The 17,080-nt window shown below is 43.3% G+C and overlaps 2 protein-coding genes across 6 annotated transcripts in view; one reads left to right on the top strand and one right to left on the bottom strand.

The window, feature by feature from the left end:
- Positions 1 to 116: 116 nt before the first annotated feature.
- HOMEZ (homeobox and leucine zipper encoding) overlaps positions 117 to 17,080 on the top strand; it is a 19,274-nt gene continuing 2,310 nt past the window's right edge. Inside the window, exons 1-3 of one of the 4 annotated variants that reach the window (XM_082734614.1) lie at positions 117 to 212; positions 10,598 to 12,180; positions 12,518 to 13,387. In XM_082734614.1, the coding sequence (XP_082590740.1) occupies positions 167 to 212; positions 10,598 to 12,180; positions 12,518 to 12,589 (1,701 nt within the window). In that variant the 5' untranslated portion in view covers positions 117 to 166 and the 3' untranslated portion in view covers positions 12,590 to 13,387. Of the gene's footprint in view, positions 213 to 5,031; positions 5,266 to 10,597; positions 12,223 to 12,517; positions 13,388 to 17,080 lie in introns of those variants that run through there. The other 3 variants (XR_014312777.1, XR_014312778.1, XM_082734613.1) reach the window with 3 other exon arrangements.
- RNF212B (ring finger protein 212B) overlaps positions 14,111 to 17,080 on the bottom strand; it is a 27,262-nt gene continuing 24,292 nt past the window's right edge. For both annotated transcript variants that reach the window (XM_082734661.1, XM_082734660.1), the window contains 4 exons: positions 16,885 to 16,924; positions 16,490 to 16,602; positions 16,181 to 16,242; positions 14,111 to 14,675 (listed from right to left, as the gene is read on the bottom strand). In XM_082734661.1, coding sequence (XP_082590787.1) covers positions 14,610 to 14,675; positions 16,181 to 16,242; positions 16,490 to 16,602; positions 16,885 to 16,924 — 281 coding nt within the window. In that variant the 3' untranslated portion in view covers positions 14,111 to 14,609. The remainder of the gene's footprint in view (positions 14,676 to 16,180; positions 16,243 to 16,489; positions 16,603 to 16,884; positions 16,925 to 17,080) is intronic.

A 17,080-nucleotide genomic window follows, 5' to 3' on the forward strand; every position in this document is an offset into this window, starting at 1 on the left:
AGCCAAAGGCAAAGGCTTAACCCACTGAGCCACCCAGGTGCCCTCCAGACAGTGTTTCTAATAGGGAAGCCTAGCCTGAGAATAATCAGATGCCTCCTCATTACATCATAATGGCCAAGTTGTGATGTCATGGTAGAGCACCCACACTTACGTTGTGAAACTAGATATGCTGAAGGGTAGAGTCAGCATGAGGAGCAGACACCCAAAGAGAGGTAAGCGGGGCTTCCCAGGGTTCTTCTCCGTGGCTTACTGCCTAAGGTCCCTTTGTAGCCGAAATGCCTTTCCAGGCCTCTCGCACCTTAGTTTAGTGCTAGGTCTGTCTGAAATCCTTCTTCCACAAACTCCACTGCAGCTTTTGCTATCCCAAATCTTCAATATTTGCAGTTCTGATTGGTCAGCCCTCAGCTTTTGTATTTCTTAGGAGACAGGGCATAGAATGGTGAGGCATGGTTCTCCTAAGTGAGGTAGAAACTCACCATATCCATTTGGCTTGTCCCAGGTAGATCCAAGTTTTGAAGTGCCTGAAATACAACTTTTGGAGCCTTTTTTTTCCTTAAGGTTTTATTTATTTGACAGACATAGATCACAAGTAGACAGAGAGGCAGGCAGAGAGAGAGAGGAAGGGAAGCAGGCTCTCCACTGAGCAGAGAGCCCGATACGGGGCTCAATCCCAGGACCCTGAGATCATGACCTGAGCCGAAGGCAGAGGTTAACCCACTAAGCCACCCAGGCGCCCCCTTTTGGAGCCTTTTAAAAGAAAAATAAATACATTAGGCACTAAAGTGAAAACTTTAAAATGAAAAAGATAAATTAAAATTTTTAAGGAGCACAATATTAAAAAAAAAAAAAAATCAAGGGCCCCTGGGTGGCTCAGTGGGTTAAAGTCTCTGCCTTCATCTTAGGTCATGATCCCAGAGTCCTGGGATTGAGCCCACATCGGGCTCGGGCTCTCTGCTTAGCAGGGAGCCTTCTTCCCCCTCCCTCTCTCTCTCTGCCTTCCTCTCTTCCTACTTGTGATCTATGCCTGTCAAATAATAATAATAATAATAATAATAATAATAATAATAAAAATCAAGAAAAATAACAAGTTTTAGAAATTACCTACTTGACTAGCATTTTTTTTTTTTTTTTTTTACAATTTTGTTTTTGGGTGCATGCTCCTTGATAGATTTTTCATATTGTTTATTATAATGTTTTCTATAAGAAGTACAGAAAAGTAATTTAGTTTTCTACATGATTTTTTTTAATGATTTTATTTATTTATTTGACAGACACAGAGATCACAAGTAGGCAGAGAGGCAGGCAGAGAGAGACAAAAGACGAGGAAGCAGGCTCCCCGCTGAGCAGAGAGCCCGATGCAGGGCTTGATTCCAGGACTCTGGGATCGTGACCTGAGTCGAAGGCAGAAGCCTTAACCCACTGAGCCACCCAGGTGCCCCTACATGATTGCTTTTTTAAAAAATTCTTAGTGATTTTTTTTAAAAGATTTTATTTATTTATTTGACAGAGAGAGATCACAAGTAGGCAGAGAGACAGGCAGAGAGAGAGAGGAGGAAGCAGGCTCCCTGCTGAGCAGAGAGCCCAATGTGGGACTCGATCCCAGTACCCTGAGATCATGATCTGAGCCGAAGGCAGCGGCTTAACCCACTGAGCCACCCAGGCGCCCAAAAAAATTCTTAGTGATTTAGAAAATTTTCACCTTCACACTTTTATAAGTGATGATGTTACATGATTTTTTAGATTTTTGTCAAACCTGAAAAAAAACACCATCAAGTTTCTTTGATACATGTGTAAAATTTCAGAGCATTACAGATTTGGAATGACTAATATACTCTGGATTGTTGACATTAGGATTAATGTATCTGTATTAGTCTGCTAGAGCTGCCATACAAAATACAACCCACTGGGTGGCTTAAAATGAAATTCTCTCTCAGTTGTGGAGGGTAGAAGACTGAGATCAACATATCCACAGGGTTTACTTAATTCTGAGGTTCCTTTCCTTAGAGTCATCTTCTACCTATGTCTTCCCATGGTCTTTTCTATGTTCATGTCTGTGTCCAAATTTCTTACTATAAGATACCAATCATATTGGATTAGGACTCACCCTGAAGACCTCATTTTTTAAAAGATTTTATTTATTTGTCAGAGAAAGAGAGCAAAGGCAGGCAGAGTGGCAAGCAGAGGCAGAGGGAGAAGCAGCCTCCCTGCCGAGCAAGGAGCCTGATGTGGGACTCCACCCCAGGATCCTGGGATTATGACCTGAGCCGAAGGCAGCCACTTAACTGACTGAGCCACCCAAGCCTCCCTGAAGACCTCATTTTAACGTCATCACTTCTTTATAGAGCTTATTTCCAGATACAGTTATATTCTAAGGTATCCGGACTTAGGATTTTATCATAAGAATGGGGGGGCGGTGATGGACGACATAGTTCAGCCCCTAATGCCATACTGGCTATTAAAGTATTTACAGAAATTACAGCAAACCACAGTCATATACCTATTCAACCCAAACTAAATGTATCCCCAACTCCATTTCTCTAGCCAATTTCAAAATACCCATGGCCTTTCCACTGCCACCTGACAGAAGGAGAAATAATGGAGGGGAAATCAGAAAGGAAAGAGACATCAATCTTAGCCAGTTTCGGTTTAAATATTTTTTTTTCAAATTTTACAAAAAGCCATAACCATATTAACACACCCTGGAGCTTCTCCAGTGCTTTGGAAGAGGTCTGTGCAAGAAGTGACTTTGAAACTTAAGTTTCCTTAGGTATATGGTAAATGTGCCTCTGGTTAATCCTACTTATATCTAAGCCATGCAAAGGAAGAGAGAATTTTCACCAAAGATGGGGAATTAACATCTCTACATTGAGGATGACAAGTCCTCATTCTTTCAGCACTAGTCCCTGGAAAAGCTGAGAAGTTTTGTTGTCTTGCTAGAGGTAGGGGCCCTCCCTTCTCTGATATTGTCAGCCTGCATCTATTCCTCTCTTCCAATCCCCATCCTAGTCCACTCCATCTTCTAAAGCTTTAGGGTGAAACCCACATAAGAGGGAGGCTTCACAGGGCACCTGGGTGACTCAGTCAGTTAAGGGTCTGCCTTGGGCTCAGGTCATGATCCCAGGATCCTGGGATGGAGGCCCACATCAGGCTCCCTGCTGAGTAGGGAGCCTGCTTTTCCCTATGTCCCTCCCCCTGCTTGTGCATACTCTCTCTCTCTCTCTCAAATAAATAAAATCTTAAAAAAAAAAAAAAAAAAGAGGGAAGCTTAGCACGCACTCTATAAAAGGGGTAGATAAGTTTCTTCTTTCCTTTAATTTCCCCTCTCCTAAACCTGTCTTTAATTCTGCTTTCTACTCCCGAGTCTCAGGAGTGAGTGTCTTAATGAGACAAGAAAGGTGGCAGAAAAGGTCCACCTTTCTTATTTCCAAAAGCTGGTGATCAGTGTTGCCCAGGGTGCCTAACTGATCCTCCTATAGAGGGGCAGGCACTAGGTTCTCGCAGACATTGACTGGCTTTCCAGCCAGATTTATCATGATTTCTTCCCAATCAACCCAGTCTTGTTATTTGTTTGGATTATGAGAGAACAACTCCACTGAAAACTGAGGGCTGCTGCTGCCTAAAATATTTCACTTTTTCTTTTATCGTATACAAACTATTGGGGCATGGTAATAGTCATGATTTAAGACAAAATCTGTTATGTACTACAAGCCCTAGCTTAAACCCTGAGGGATCAGAAGTTTCCAACTCTAAAGCTGAGTATATATATCTTTCCTTTGTTTACACCTATGTTTTGCTGATGTTTTTGCTGGATACTAGTTTGAATATTGTAGGGCTGGCTCTTAGGAGGTTGAAATTTTTACTGAATGTAATGGGACTGGGAGGAGGGCAGGTGCAAATACAGGCATAATTAACATGAGGCTCACTGCTGAAGTTGAAAACCATTTCTGATGTCTGACAACCATGAAAGTGCTCTAGACCTTAAATTGGAGCAATAAAGAATCCATAGCAGGCATTGGTTTGGTGGCTAGTATATGGGAGGGGTGATGTCTGTAGGATACAGAACAAAGTCTGAAATTGTTTCATAAATTATTGTAGTTGTGTATACTATTAAGTGACCTAAAGGCAAAAAGAGACTTTTTCAAAGATTAGCATATAAGAACAAAAGAATCACTTCAGAAAGTACTGTGTCCAAGTTTTTGTTTAAAGATCGAGAATCCTAAATATACAAGCTTTGGCCCAAATTCCAAATATATTAACTTTTGTCCTACAACTTTTGTGACTACTCTGGTGAAAAGTCCCATTTTGCTGCCATCTTTTTCTTGACAGCGAAAATCAAGGTCCTCAAATATATGAGGCAGGTCCTCCTCACTGGGACAGAGAGGTGGGCCTAGGGGTCGGATTGTCTGGCGGGGGGGGGGGGGTCCCCAAACAGGTGCCTACTTCCGGCACTCAGTCCGTGGGAACACCTGTGCAGCGTTCTGAAGGGGCCGGGCTGCTGGGATCCTCGTCTTTCAGGTTGCAAGCCATTTGATCCATCTGGAGAACAAGTTCCCTGTTGCTCTGGGCGCTTCGTTTACAGCGATGCTGCTGACTGCCCTCGGCTGGGCAGGCGCGGCTCCGCTCTGGACAAGGCTGACAAGGGGATGCTGAAAAAAGTCTTCCTTCAGGAGGAACAAATGGGGAGTAGTTGCAAGTTAGTCTTGGACAACTGAACAAACTCCTGTGAATTCCTTGGGGCAATTCCGGGAGGACCAGGACTCAGCGTACGCCGAAGGTCCCGCGCGGAAAGGTCGAAAGCGGGGGGAGGGGGAGGAGGGGGGGAGAGGAGGTACCATTCACAGCACCCTGGCCCTGGGGGACATCTTCCCTGACCCAAGCAGCCAATAGCCACCCCGGCTGAGGCCCACCCAGCCAATAACCGACTTCAGCCGAGACTCACGCAGCCAATGGCCGGCCCAGTGCGTTCCGCCGGTGCCTGCCTGCCTACTTCCACCAATCGGGACACGGGCCACTTTGGCACCGCCCCTGGAGCTCGCCCCACCCATCCGCCCCGCCTCCAACTCGTTCGACCAGGGTTGGGCTATACGGGCGCGCTCTCGGGGACAGGGGGGGCAGTCCCGGTCCCGGCCCTCCGCGCGGGTGGGCTTGGAGCAGGCCGCACCGGGCGGGAACCCCACTCCCACCCCGGAGGCCCCCTGCCCTTTCTCCCCCTTTCCCCCCGGCCCATGGTGCGAGGCTGGGAGCCGCCGCCCGGGCCGGACCGTGGTGAGTGATCCCCAGCCCCTTCGACTACCCCTCCCAGCCCCTGTACGATCTCCGACCTCTGGAGCCCCATCCCCGCGCTGTGGAGGGGGGGTGGTGGTTGGAGAATTCTAGGCTCTAAGTCGCCCCGTTCTCTCTCCTTTCTCCTCTGGACTTTTCGGTTCCCTGTTGTAACTGGGGGAGGGTGAGTGGGTGTGTAGGGAGGAGGGGAAGGCTGGGTTGGGACGCCCCCCCGCGAGGGGAGGATTGAGATTCGGCTGCTCCCTGGGGCTCATCGCCCCAAGTGCAGCAACTTTTTGTTCTCTGACCCAGTTTGGAGCCTTATAGACTGCCTGCGAAATGGAGGATAGGAGAAACGTTTCCTTCCCAGGCCTCTCCTCCTCCCCCCCACGACTACCTCCTGGCGACCTCAACACACGTACAGAAACCTGGTCTTACTTCTGGGAAGCGATGGTATTTGGGAATGAAAGGTTTGGGAGAAACTGCGCCTTCTGACCCCCTACCCAACCATACTCAGAAAACAAACCAAAAAAGTGAGAACCCGAGTTCTCAGAGGTTCCTGGTTTTGTGTCCTAATCTGAGACTTCTAAACTGAAAGACTCAAGCTGAGACCTGTTTGGTAATGTGGGCCCAGATCAGGAGATCTTTTATCGTATGAACCTCCTCACCATACATTTGAAGCCCTTTTATATTATATGAGTAGGACAGGTAAATGGCAATGATTGAAAAAACAAGCCAGTTAAACTTGGGAATTTTTAAAATGATGCATACATCTCTTAAGCATTGTCATTAAAAGTATGTTCATTGCACCAATCTTCTGGGGTAGTGTCCAGGCGTTTTCTTTGTGTAAGTCTGCTGATTGGAGTTCCCAGTTGTCTTTCCATATAAACTACATAAGCGAATTTCAAATCTGGCTGCACCCCGAGAACTTTTTAAAGTACTGATGCCTGGGCCGGAGTCCAGACTAATTTAAGTCAAAATATGAAGGAGGGTTCCCTGGTTTAAATTTCCCAGGTAATTCTAATGTGCCACTGCCTCTGATGTATGATTTCAAGGGTTTTTTTGTTTTGTTTTATTTACTTTTAAAAAGATTTTATTTATTTGACAGAGATCACAAGTAGGCAGAGAGGCAGGCAGAGAGAGAGGGGGAAGCAGGCTTCCTGTTGAGCAGAGAGCCTGATGTGCAGCTCGATCCTGGGATCATGACCTGAGCTGAAGGCAAAGGCTTTAACTCACTGAGCCACCCAGGCGCCCCGGTTTTGTTTTGTTTTAATGCAGTGAGAATTTAAACACTTGGAGCAATCTGAATGCAGAAAACGTTTGAGATTTTTAAGTCCCCTGCCCCTCTAATCTTTTACAGTTCCCTGCTACTCCCGATTCAATAACTGTACAACACCTTAACATTTGACTTTGTTTTCATAGAAACAGTTTTTAGCGCACTAATTTTTCATAGGTTTATGTGATATTTAATTACATTATTATATAAATAAAGAAAAAACAGGCATAAACAGGTTGGGAATCACCCGCAACTGGTCCAGGCTCATAGGGCAGGTGAAGGAAACGTGATTCTGGCACACTAGGAGAGTAGCCTACCATCCTCTAGTACATGGCACACTGTGGGTGTTGGTCATATAACCCAGTGGATCAGTTAAATCACGCTCCTGGCCCAGTTGAACACCTCTCCCTTCCATTCTCTCCAATTAATATCACCAATATCCAGTCCCTTTTAGACTTAAATTTTGAGTATTTCATCCACTCTTTCCATTCATTCACATCAAGCAGTATGTTCCTCTTTAAGCAATTACCATCACTCTCTTTTTTTTATTAAGTTGGAAGGACATAAGGCAGAGGTTCTTAAATTGGGCTTCTAGGCAGCCAGTGAATCCTTTGAGATTATATATATAATGTAGTTTGGATGTTTGGATGTTTATGGTGGGGGTAGTCATAACTTTCTGAGTGGTCCATACCTTTATCTGATTATCAGAGAAGTTCATGACCCAAAAAAGTTGAGAAGCACGTAAGTTGAATACCACTGAAAATTCTTTTAAGGCCCTTAAAACTGTATCACCAAGACACATTTCAGGCAGTACTCCAATTCTTCTCTGAATAAAGATACAGGGTAATTTTGCAGGATCATTAGTTTCTCATTTGAACAGTCTCCTGCTTTATCCATAAGTTTAGAATCAACCCTAAAGTTGTGAACACCTCTTTTTCCTAGGATTGTATGTACACTCAAACTGGAAGTTTTAAGTTAGTCCATTCTTTACTGCCATCTGTCCACAAGTATGGAAAGCCCAAAGGGAACGAAGGGTGTTATCCTCTATATATGTTTTTCTCATTATATTTTTTACTAGCTATTTGAAGGAGTGGTAGGGCATATATATTTAATAAGGAAACAAATTTAGTAATTATTCAGAATTGGTAATCCCATCATCACTACCATCTCTGCCCATAGGAGTCTTTATTTCTCCAGTTTTGATTCCCTTCTTTTTCTACCCTTTCCAAATGGAGATATAAGAACACAAGGCACTGTGGTGTCTTCATTGTGGTTTTGATTAATGTGGGGTCTATTCTCCTTGTTATAGTTCTCATAAGCCTCTCTCTGGTTGTAGTTTCTTCCTGTGTCAAAGCCACATTCTTCCAGGGAGATACCAGGTGGCTAGCTGTGCAGCTAGCTGTGCCTTGATTTAAGCCACTACTCTACATCAGGAAATCTTCCACAGTTTGTTTTGAGTAATTGGAAAACTGGATGTATGCAGTACCCCAAATACGGTATTTGCATTATGTATGTTATACTGAAACATCAAACTGATACCATGAGAATCTGGAGAATAGCAAACCACATGAATGAAAACAAAATGCTTCCTTGTAAGGCTTATAGCTGTACCTGCCTTATTTCCTGTCTGACAGTCTTCATCCTTAAGCTGGACTGCTTTATTCCTTGGGCCACAGTTTTCTCTTATCTAAAGTATAATTGTGAACTTAAAAAACAGACACAAATAAGGTTAAGTAGATGTCAAGTGCTGCAATCATAAAGTATTCTCCAGCTTAGGTTTGGCGGTGGGCCACAATGTCTGAATGGTGGTTTAGCACCCATCTGTGTAAGCAGTTGCTCACAGGCCACTCAGGTGTGTCTGAGATGAACCTGGAGGGTAAAGGTAGAGGTAGTACTGCATTGGCAATTCGTCTGGCAATCAAAAAGGATTTATACCCAAGATACAGATTCAGTTCTCCTAAAGCTTTTTTTAAAGCAGCATAATCCATTCTGGAATGATATCCAACTCCCAAAATGTAAAGAGCATAAAATCATGGATATCCTGGTTTTTTCCACTGCTCATTAGAATTAGGACCCTGAAAAAAGAGATGGAAAACAATTATTTTAAAGAATGCAGTCTTTGCTTCACTTCCCTCCGTGTCTAGGAAGAGAATGGCATTCCCTTATATCAGAATTGCCCTGTGAGGCTGAAGTAATGAGAAAAGCTGCCATTTATTGAGCCTTTACTTTGTTCTAGGCATCACATCAACTGCATTTTTTTCATTTAGCCATAAACTTGGAGGAAGGTGCTGTTTCGACCGCCTTTCTTTCTGAGGGGAAACTAAGGCTTTGTGAGATTAAATAATTTGCCCAAGGACAGGCAACACTCTAGGAAGGAGTGGAGCTGCAGTTAATCTCAAATCTGCCTCACCCCAGACCCGCACACCAACAGCTGTGTTAGGTCTTGCCTAGCACATAGTAGGTTCTTGATAAAAAATATATAGCTTTATAGACATGCAGCACTGTGCATTTTTTACACATGAAGAAACTAAAGCTCCTTTAAGTTCAGTAGCTTGCCCAAGATCATATAGCTGGTAAGTAGCAGAACTGGGATTCAGACTGCAGGTTGGCCTTAGTCAGGGATCCCATTTCTACCCACTGTGCCATGCTGCCTCCATTTACCCTCTTCAGGTTCTCTTCAAGCTGTACAGCCTTTAGGATCTGCATGGCCTTCAGTTCAATAGATGAGATTGTTAAAAGGAAATGGAGACTCATTAAAATGCTTCCAAATTTTTCTAATCGTCATATAAAATCCCTTGATACCACTATGTACTATAACATCCTGGACTTGAGATTCTTCTCGGTTCATCATTTAGTGTTTACCTAGGAATCCTGTCCCATCCTTTACATATCAGAGGTAAATATTTATAAACTCAGAAGGGATTCCTCTAACAGTAAAGGGTGGCAGATGTGTTAAAGAGTTTCTAATGCCCATCCAGGGAGCTGAGTTAAAACCTGGTCAACAGAACTTTCTGGGAAATAACCTGAGCAGGTATTTCAGGCATGATGCAGGATCAGGAGCTCTCCCTGCAGCCCCCACACCCACAGCCCTGGGAGCAGTGGTGCTGCTGGGGAGCCTGCAGGACCTGGCTTCCATTCACAGTGCATCTGCCCACCTGGCCCTGAGAAGAAAGCTGGGCTGCAGAGATAAGATTGGCAGGGCTTTGGCCCTGTGTGGAGGGGCTGTTACAGTCTGAGGGAGCTCTCCAGGCTCCCCAGAGAGAGACTGAGCTGTAGGAAGAGACAAAGGCTTGGGGGAGGGGCTAACCTTTGTTCTGAGGATGACTTGGTGGAAACAATTCCCTCTACCCCCACAGGACCCCAAAACCCAGGAAGAGTAAGCCCCATTTATCCCAGATATCTGACCTGTGTCTTATCCTACAGAGAGAAAATAAAACGGGTTTGGTTTTAGGGCTTAAAGGCACTATCATTGCCCTCCCTGAAGGACTCCATCACCAAAAAGGGAAGAGGAAAGGGGGCTGGGGGCTGGGCAGTGGAACAGTGCTGTCCTGCCTTCTAGCTCCTCTCTTGTATTTCCCACCTGTCTCGACATTCTAGAGGTAATCATAAATTGCCAGGAGTTAAAGCAATTTGCATCAGTTCTGAGATTACTGCACTTCATGTTTTTGTGGTTGAGATTTCATTTTGTGACTCCTGTTCCATGGACTTAGAGGATGAAGTGAGTTTGAATTAGAAAAGCTAAGGCAACATAAGGATGAGTTTTCTTCCTTAATCTCTAAAGACAGATTTTTGTCCTGGTGATAGTATTCACTAGTCATGTGACTTGGGGTAATTTAACTTCTGTGGACTTTGGTTTTTCCATACATACAACAGGAATTTTAACAGGGTCATTAAATTAGGAAAATTAAATGAGAAACTACTAAAGCACTTTAAAAGCAATCCAACATGGTACATATAGATAGTTGATTGTATTGGAGTCCAGCATTTTGTTTGGCAGAAATTGAGCAGTAGGCTGAAAGAGGAGCCCCAGTGATTGAGCTGTTTCTCTTCTTATTACAGCTATCTCTGAAGGGCACAAATCAGAAAGCACCATGCCTCCTAATAAAGAGGCCAGCAGTCTTAATAGCTCCCCAGCGGGGCTCATCTGCCTGCCTCCAATCTCCGAGGAGCTACAACTTGTGTGGACCCAAGCAGCCCAGACCAGTGAGCTGGATGGCAATGAACACTTGCTACAAACCTTCAGCTACTTTCCCTATCCCAGTCTAGCAGACATTGCCCTTCTCTGCTTACGCTATGGGCTGCAGATGGAGAAAGTCAAGACTTGGTTCATGGCCCAGCGCCTCCGCTGTGGCATTAGCTGGTCATCTGAAGAAATAGAAGAGACTCGAGCCCGAGTGGTCTACCATCGGGACCAGCTCCATTTCAAATCCCTTCTCTCTTTTACTCATCATGCAGGGCGGCCCCCAGAGGAGGTGCCTCCTCCATTGCCACCTCCAGAACAAATGGGTCTTGGAATAGTACCCCTGACTCTTAGTGAGTCCACCCAAATGAAAGGCTTGAAGGTAGAACCTGAGGAGTCCTCAGAGCTGCTGAGTCACCAGAAAGCAAAGGAACCCCTGATGGCACCTGGCAGTGGGGCATTCCCCCACCAATCAGATTTTTGGCAGGATCTTCAAAGTGGTGGCTTCTCTAAGGAGCAGGCAGGCAGGGGTCCCCACCAGTCACATGGCCTAGGTTCTGCTTCCTGGAACCACTCCACAGCTGTCCATCCGCCACATGCTCGGGATAAGCCCCCACCAATCTCACTACTTGCTAGTAGTTGTAAGCAGGAGTCAACATCTAATATGACTCCTTCTTCTCCCTCTACCTCTTCTTCCACTTTCCCAGTACTGGCTAATGGAGCTACTGCCACCTCTAAACCCCTCCAGTCACTAGGCTGTATCTCACAGCCACTGTCACCCAGTGAACAGGCACTGCCCCCACATTTGGAGCCAGCTTGGCCCCAGGGGCTAAGACATAATTCAGTACCAGGTAGGGTTGGCCCTGCAGAGTACCTTTCCCCAGATATGCAACGCCAGCGAAAGACCAAGCGCAAAACCAAAGAGCAGCTGGCTATCCTCAAATCTTTTTTTTTACAGTGCCAATGGGCACGGCGTGAGGATTACCATAAATTAGAACAGATCACTGGTTTACCTCGACCTGAGATCATTCAGTGGTTTGGTGACACACGCTATGCCTTGAAGCATGGGCAACTAAAATGGTTTCGGGACAATGCAGTACCTGGTGCCTCTAGTTTCCAGGACCCAGCAATTCCCACACCCCCACCTTCAACCCGCTCCTTGAATGAATGGGCTGAGACACCACCTCTGCCAAACCCCCCACCCCCACCGGATATACGACCCTTGGAGAGGTACTGGGCAGCCCATCAACAGCTACGGGAAAGTGATATCCCTCAACTGAGTCAGGCATCAAGGCTTAGCACCCAGCAGGTACTGGATTGGTTTGACTCTCGATTACCTGAGCCAGCTGAGGTGGTGGTTTGTCTAGATGAAGAGGAAGAAGAGGAGGAAGAAGAACTGCCAGAAGATGACGAGGATGAAGAGGAGGAGGAGGAGGAAGAAGAGGATGATGATGATGACGATGTGATCATACAGGACTGAGTCGGGGGGACTAGGGGAGGGAAGGTCTGTTACTAAAAGATGAACCAACTTAGTAACTGTTTAAACAAAGAAACCACATTTTTTTAAATTACTTTGTGGCAAAGAACTGAAAAGCTTTGTGTTCTTGAGGTTGGGGGATTGGGGATGTAGTGAGGGTGGACCAGAGAGGATGACCATAGGATCTAAAGAGAGGTGGGAATTGGATGAACAGAAATCAGTCCTCTCGTCTCAGTGAAGAGTGCGCTAAGGATGTGGTCCAAACCATGGGCTGGGAGAAGGCTTTTTTGCTCTCTTCATGTCTGCTGTTCTTTTCCCTTAGTGTGCAATGGAAAGCCCAGACCTTGGCCATACATCTATAGGAGGACTGGAAAAGAAGAGTAAAGAATTTTGATTCAATTGATGATTCCAGTGCAGACCCCAGTCCCACCATTTTCCCTGGAATGTAAGGCTGCCTCACACCCCTTTTCTGAGCACAAGTCCATGTATAATACAGCTAAGAGTCTTAGTATGTCCCAGTCTCATCACTAGTCTTTCCTTAATGCTCACCAACGTGACTATATGGTTTACCTTCCTTGTTACTGAGTTGCACAGGTAGCAGAATGTTTTCATTTCTGATACTGGGACCACTTTTGCCTTGTACTTTTTTTTTTTTTTTTAATCTTTTTCCAAAGTCCCTATTTTGTTCACTATTTGTCTCAGGGTAAATCTTCCCCATGGAGCTTGTGAAAAGTTTAATAATTGGGTGGAGAATAATTTAGACTGGATATTTATTGGATGTGGGAATTAGGGGAAATGTCCTTTTAAAAAGTAGAATTAGGTTACAGAGGAATAGAGGAGAGGGATGGTTTCTACTGTTCAGAAGGTAGGTGCAGGTAGGTTCCAGGTTTGGTTTTACAAACCTGAAACTCCCTCCTGCCTAACTTGACAGAGACTAATATTTCATCTTTTTTGGTGTTGGTTCAATTTATGTCTGTAATTGAGACTTTCCTCTTTTTATAGGATCTGTCTTGGGGACAGAGGGACCCAGGTTGTTAACTTAATTGATTATTGATGTTTTAGAATGGTTTCCATCAGATGGAGTCAGATATAAAGATTTCAATGGGTTAACCATCTAGAGATAAGAGTGAATGCCCCAAATTGCTAGAATAATAATAAAAGGCCACAAATAAAATTGTTTATCTCTCCTCCACTTTGCCACTTCTATGGTTTAGAGATTAATGGAGCCAAATCCATTAACATTCTGATTTAGTATACTTTTTTCTTGTTGTTTTTAACAGCAGGATATATTGAGGTAGATTAAGAAAACAAAACCTGGGGCACCTGGGTGGCTCAGTCAGTTAAGCACCCTACTCACGGTTTTTGGCTCAAGTTATGATCTCATGGGTCATGAGATCAGGCTCCACGCTCAGTGCTAAATGAAGCCTCTGTGTGAGGATTCTCTCCCTCTGTCTCTTCTCCCATTTGCATGCGCACATGCACTCTCTAAAATAAATAAATACATCTTTAAAAAAAACTAAAGGAACAAAAACTTTGAAAGGCAGTGTATTAGCATCTATCACTGGGCAGATTTGTCTCCTGTACCTGCTACAGCACAGGCTCTTGCCCAGAAGAGGTGTCTAGAAATGCCTTTAAAAATAAATTCAGAGTTCCAGAAAGAGTAGGGAATCCTACTCTTTCAGGGTCATTTCCAGGACCTAATTTATTTCTGGCAGATGTCTGCTATCTTTACACTTTTTCAATATTTTTGCTTATGGTCTCCCTGCCAGTGGCTGACTCATTTAATTTCTCATTTCTATTTAGTACCCAAAGAAGAATACAGGTTTCATCTAAGTTGTGGTGGTCTTTGTCCATTCCACCATTAAGAGCTTGTAATATAAAACCAATAGAGTTGCAATAACAATAAAAGGACACCTTTATTTTATCTATATACTTTAGTAAGCTGAAAGTCTGGGTCTCAAAGGAAAATCAACATAGTTAACTAGGCATAGAGGAAACAATAGGCAACAAAAGTATAATAAATTAGGACAAGGAACAGAGTTATTGCTTATTAACATTGGTAATGGAAGAATATACCCAAAGCTAAAAGAATGAAATATAGAAATAAACCATACTTAATGAGTATATTACCTCTCACACCCAATGATGCCAAGAATTGTTTTTACAACCTTTAAGTTGCAGGAAATGAGAGAGCTACTTGAGTGTGGGAGAGATCTAAACATCTTCCTGTAGTACTAGCCTTATATAATGCCTGACCATTTTCCTAGGAGGTAACAGAGGATGTATATCATAAAAGTCAAGAGAGTGAAACCAGGAAACAAGGCAGGGAGACATTTTCCAAGGCACTTAATGGGCATTGGATGCTATAGGCCTTCTCTGTAAGCAACATGTTTAGATCAGACCTTGAAGACGATCTATCTGGAAGTAGTCCATGCTTCTCTTGACCTGGCTAATCCCATCTGTCTCTGTTCGTAGAGAGTCTGCAGCAGAGGGAAGGAAGGCAGATATGGGCATTTATAACAAAAAAGCTAATTAAGGCCCTCTCACCATTACATGAAGTTTATCAAGACAGCAGGTCACCACTACTACTGCCCCATAGTTTTCTCCATTGTGTGATGAACTAACTTTTCCAAACTAAGATTTGATACACCTAGTGTGACAAAGGCTTTGTTGCTAATTATGAAAATCTTAGAACATTTATTGTTTTATGGTAATAAGGCAGAATACTTAAAAAAAAAAAAAAACTATCTTGGAAGATATGGAGAGAAAACTGGAGACTATGCCAAGAGAGGATTAGCAGTGAGGCAGGATTCTCATGCCTCTGGGGAGGTGACACTTCCTTAAATAACTTTAAAAAAAAACTTTATTATTGAAGTTTTCAAAAAATACAAAAGTAAAGTAGTATAAAGAGCTGATAAGTACCCATCACCCAACTTCAACAAATAACTCATAGCCAGTTTTTCTTTCATTTCTCTCTCTCTCTCCTATGTTCACTAGATTATACTAAAGCAAACCCCAGAGAATCATTTAACTTCCTCTCCTTAAATATTTTAGTATGTTATCTCCAAAAGGTAGACTATTTTTAAAAATATAATAGCCATTATGCCTACAAAAGAAAACTATTAACAATTCCTTAATATCAAATATCCAAGAGGTGTTCAGTTTTCAACTTTCTCATAAATGTTTTTGTTTTTTTACAGTTTGTTTCAATCAGGATCCAATTAGGGGCCATATATTTGTAGATTCTTTTTTCATCTGTAGGTTAACCTCTCCATTTGTGAGGATCTCAGGGATGTTATTTCCCCAGTGTTGCCTCCTAATTTTTTGCCAATGAAAATAAAGGGCATTCGGAATACAAGAGCAAAATATTTACCTATCTTAAGATGTTCTTGGGGTCACCAGGAGCTTGGCATTAAAAGGCCTAAATATCCTCAAAACCTGGGCACTAAAAGATAACTTAAAAGGCAAGACTAGACTTTTCATGTAGAGCTCCCTACAAACCTCTCTTCTCGTTCCCTACCCTTTTTCTCTTATTGCCTATATCGTATCAGAGTCCCGTAAATTTATAAAGCATTACTCTAACCATGTCTAGAGAAGTGCACATAGCTTTTCCTTATTCAAGCAGTACCTCTACCCAAAAGATCTATTCCATTGAAATATTTTTTTGTGGAACTTTCGGGAATGTTAGTTGTGTCTACACACTTAGTTCGCACTGGCCGAGACCTCTCAGTTTAAAGCCATTCACTACCATGTGACCTAATTTTTAAACCCCAAACTAGGAAGCTAATCTTGTAGTAGGATAGAAGTTTTGAAATTGAGACCATCCTGATAGATTGTGAACATATGATTACCATATTTGAAAGCCATGTCATTCTCCACCAGTTATATTCTACCACCTTAACAGGTGGTACAAAAGGCATTTCATGTGTAGGCCTAACCATGTGAGTTTTTCATATGCAGGATAGTTAGATTAGCCTGGGCTCACCTGCTGAACTGGTAGCTGGAAACCAGGAAGACTCTCTAGTGGGGTTCTGCTTTCCCTCTGACCTGAAGGAAAAAATTGGAATGATGAAAGATAATTCCCTTGGGCAGTTCTTTGGCAGTTTTACTTATGGGTCAGGGTAAATAGGTAGATCTTAATCTGTAGAACACTAGTCAGAAAAACACTTAGCTAAGCAGTTTAAGTAGGTTATTAAGTCCATTCTCTTCTTAACTTCTTTTCACCTTGAAAATCTTTATTTAGTATATATGCCAATGGTTAGCTCCATTCCTTTAGGAATGTTATTTAACATACCTGAATTGTTGGGGGTGAGGCCTGAATTCAGGCCTCTTGTGTGGCCTGAATTCCCACCATTTAGTGATGGTCTACAAGAAAAAATCCCCTGTCCCGAAGAAGCAGGTGAAGGCCTAAGGAGGGGAAAAAGAAGCATCAGCAGAGAAAAGGAAGGTAAAGGTAAAAAGTACATGTAAAGGGAGAGCCTATATATTTAGACAAGACAGGAAATAAATACCCTGCTTGTGACTGAAACTAATTTGGACATATATAAGACAGTACTATTAAATGCTCTCTTGTTTACAAGGTAGATTTTTAAACTTCAGTGGTATAAGCCAGTAGAAGAGTAACCCCAGGACTGCTGGCAGAATGTCAGTGTGAAGAGATTCCCAGTGAAAGGAAGCATAATCTCTTACCTATAAGAAAAGCTGTGAGTAGAAGCTGGTGAAGGGGTTTCTGGAAAACATAAAAGTGAAGCTATGAGATAACCCATGATGAACTAGAGAAGAGATTTGTTCAGGTATGCTTGGGATCAGGGCAAAGAAACTGGACACGAAAGATTTTCAGTATATATGTTAGGCTTAGTGACTAATATTAAGTGAAAAATCTCAT

The sequence above is a fragment of the Mustela nivalis genome, assembly GCF_964662115.1.
Source record: "Mustela nivalis genome assembly, chromosome: 6".
NCBI classification, from domain to species: domain Eukaryota; kingdom Metazoa; phylum Chordata; class Mammalia; order Carnivora; family Mustelidae; genus Mustela; species Mustela nivalis.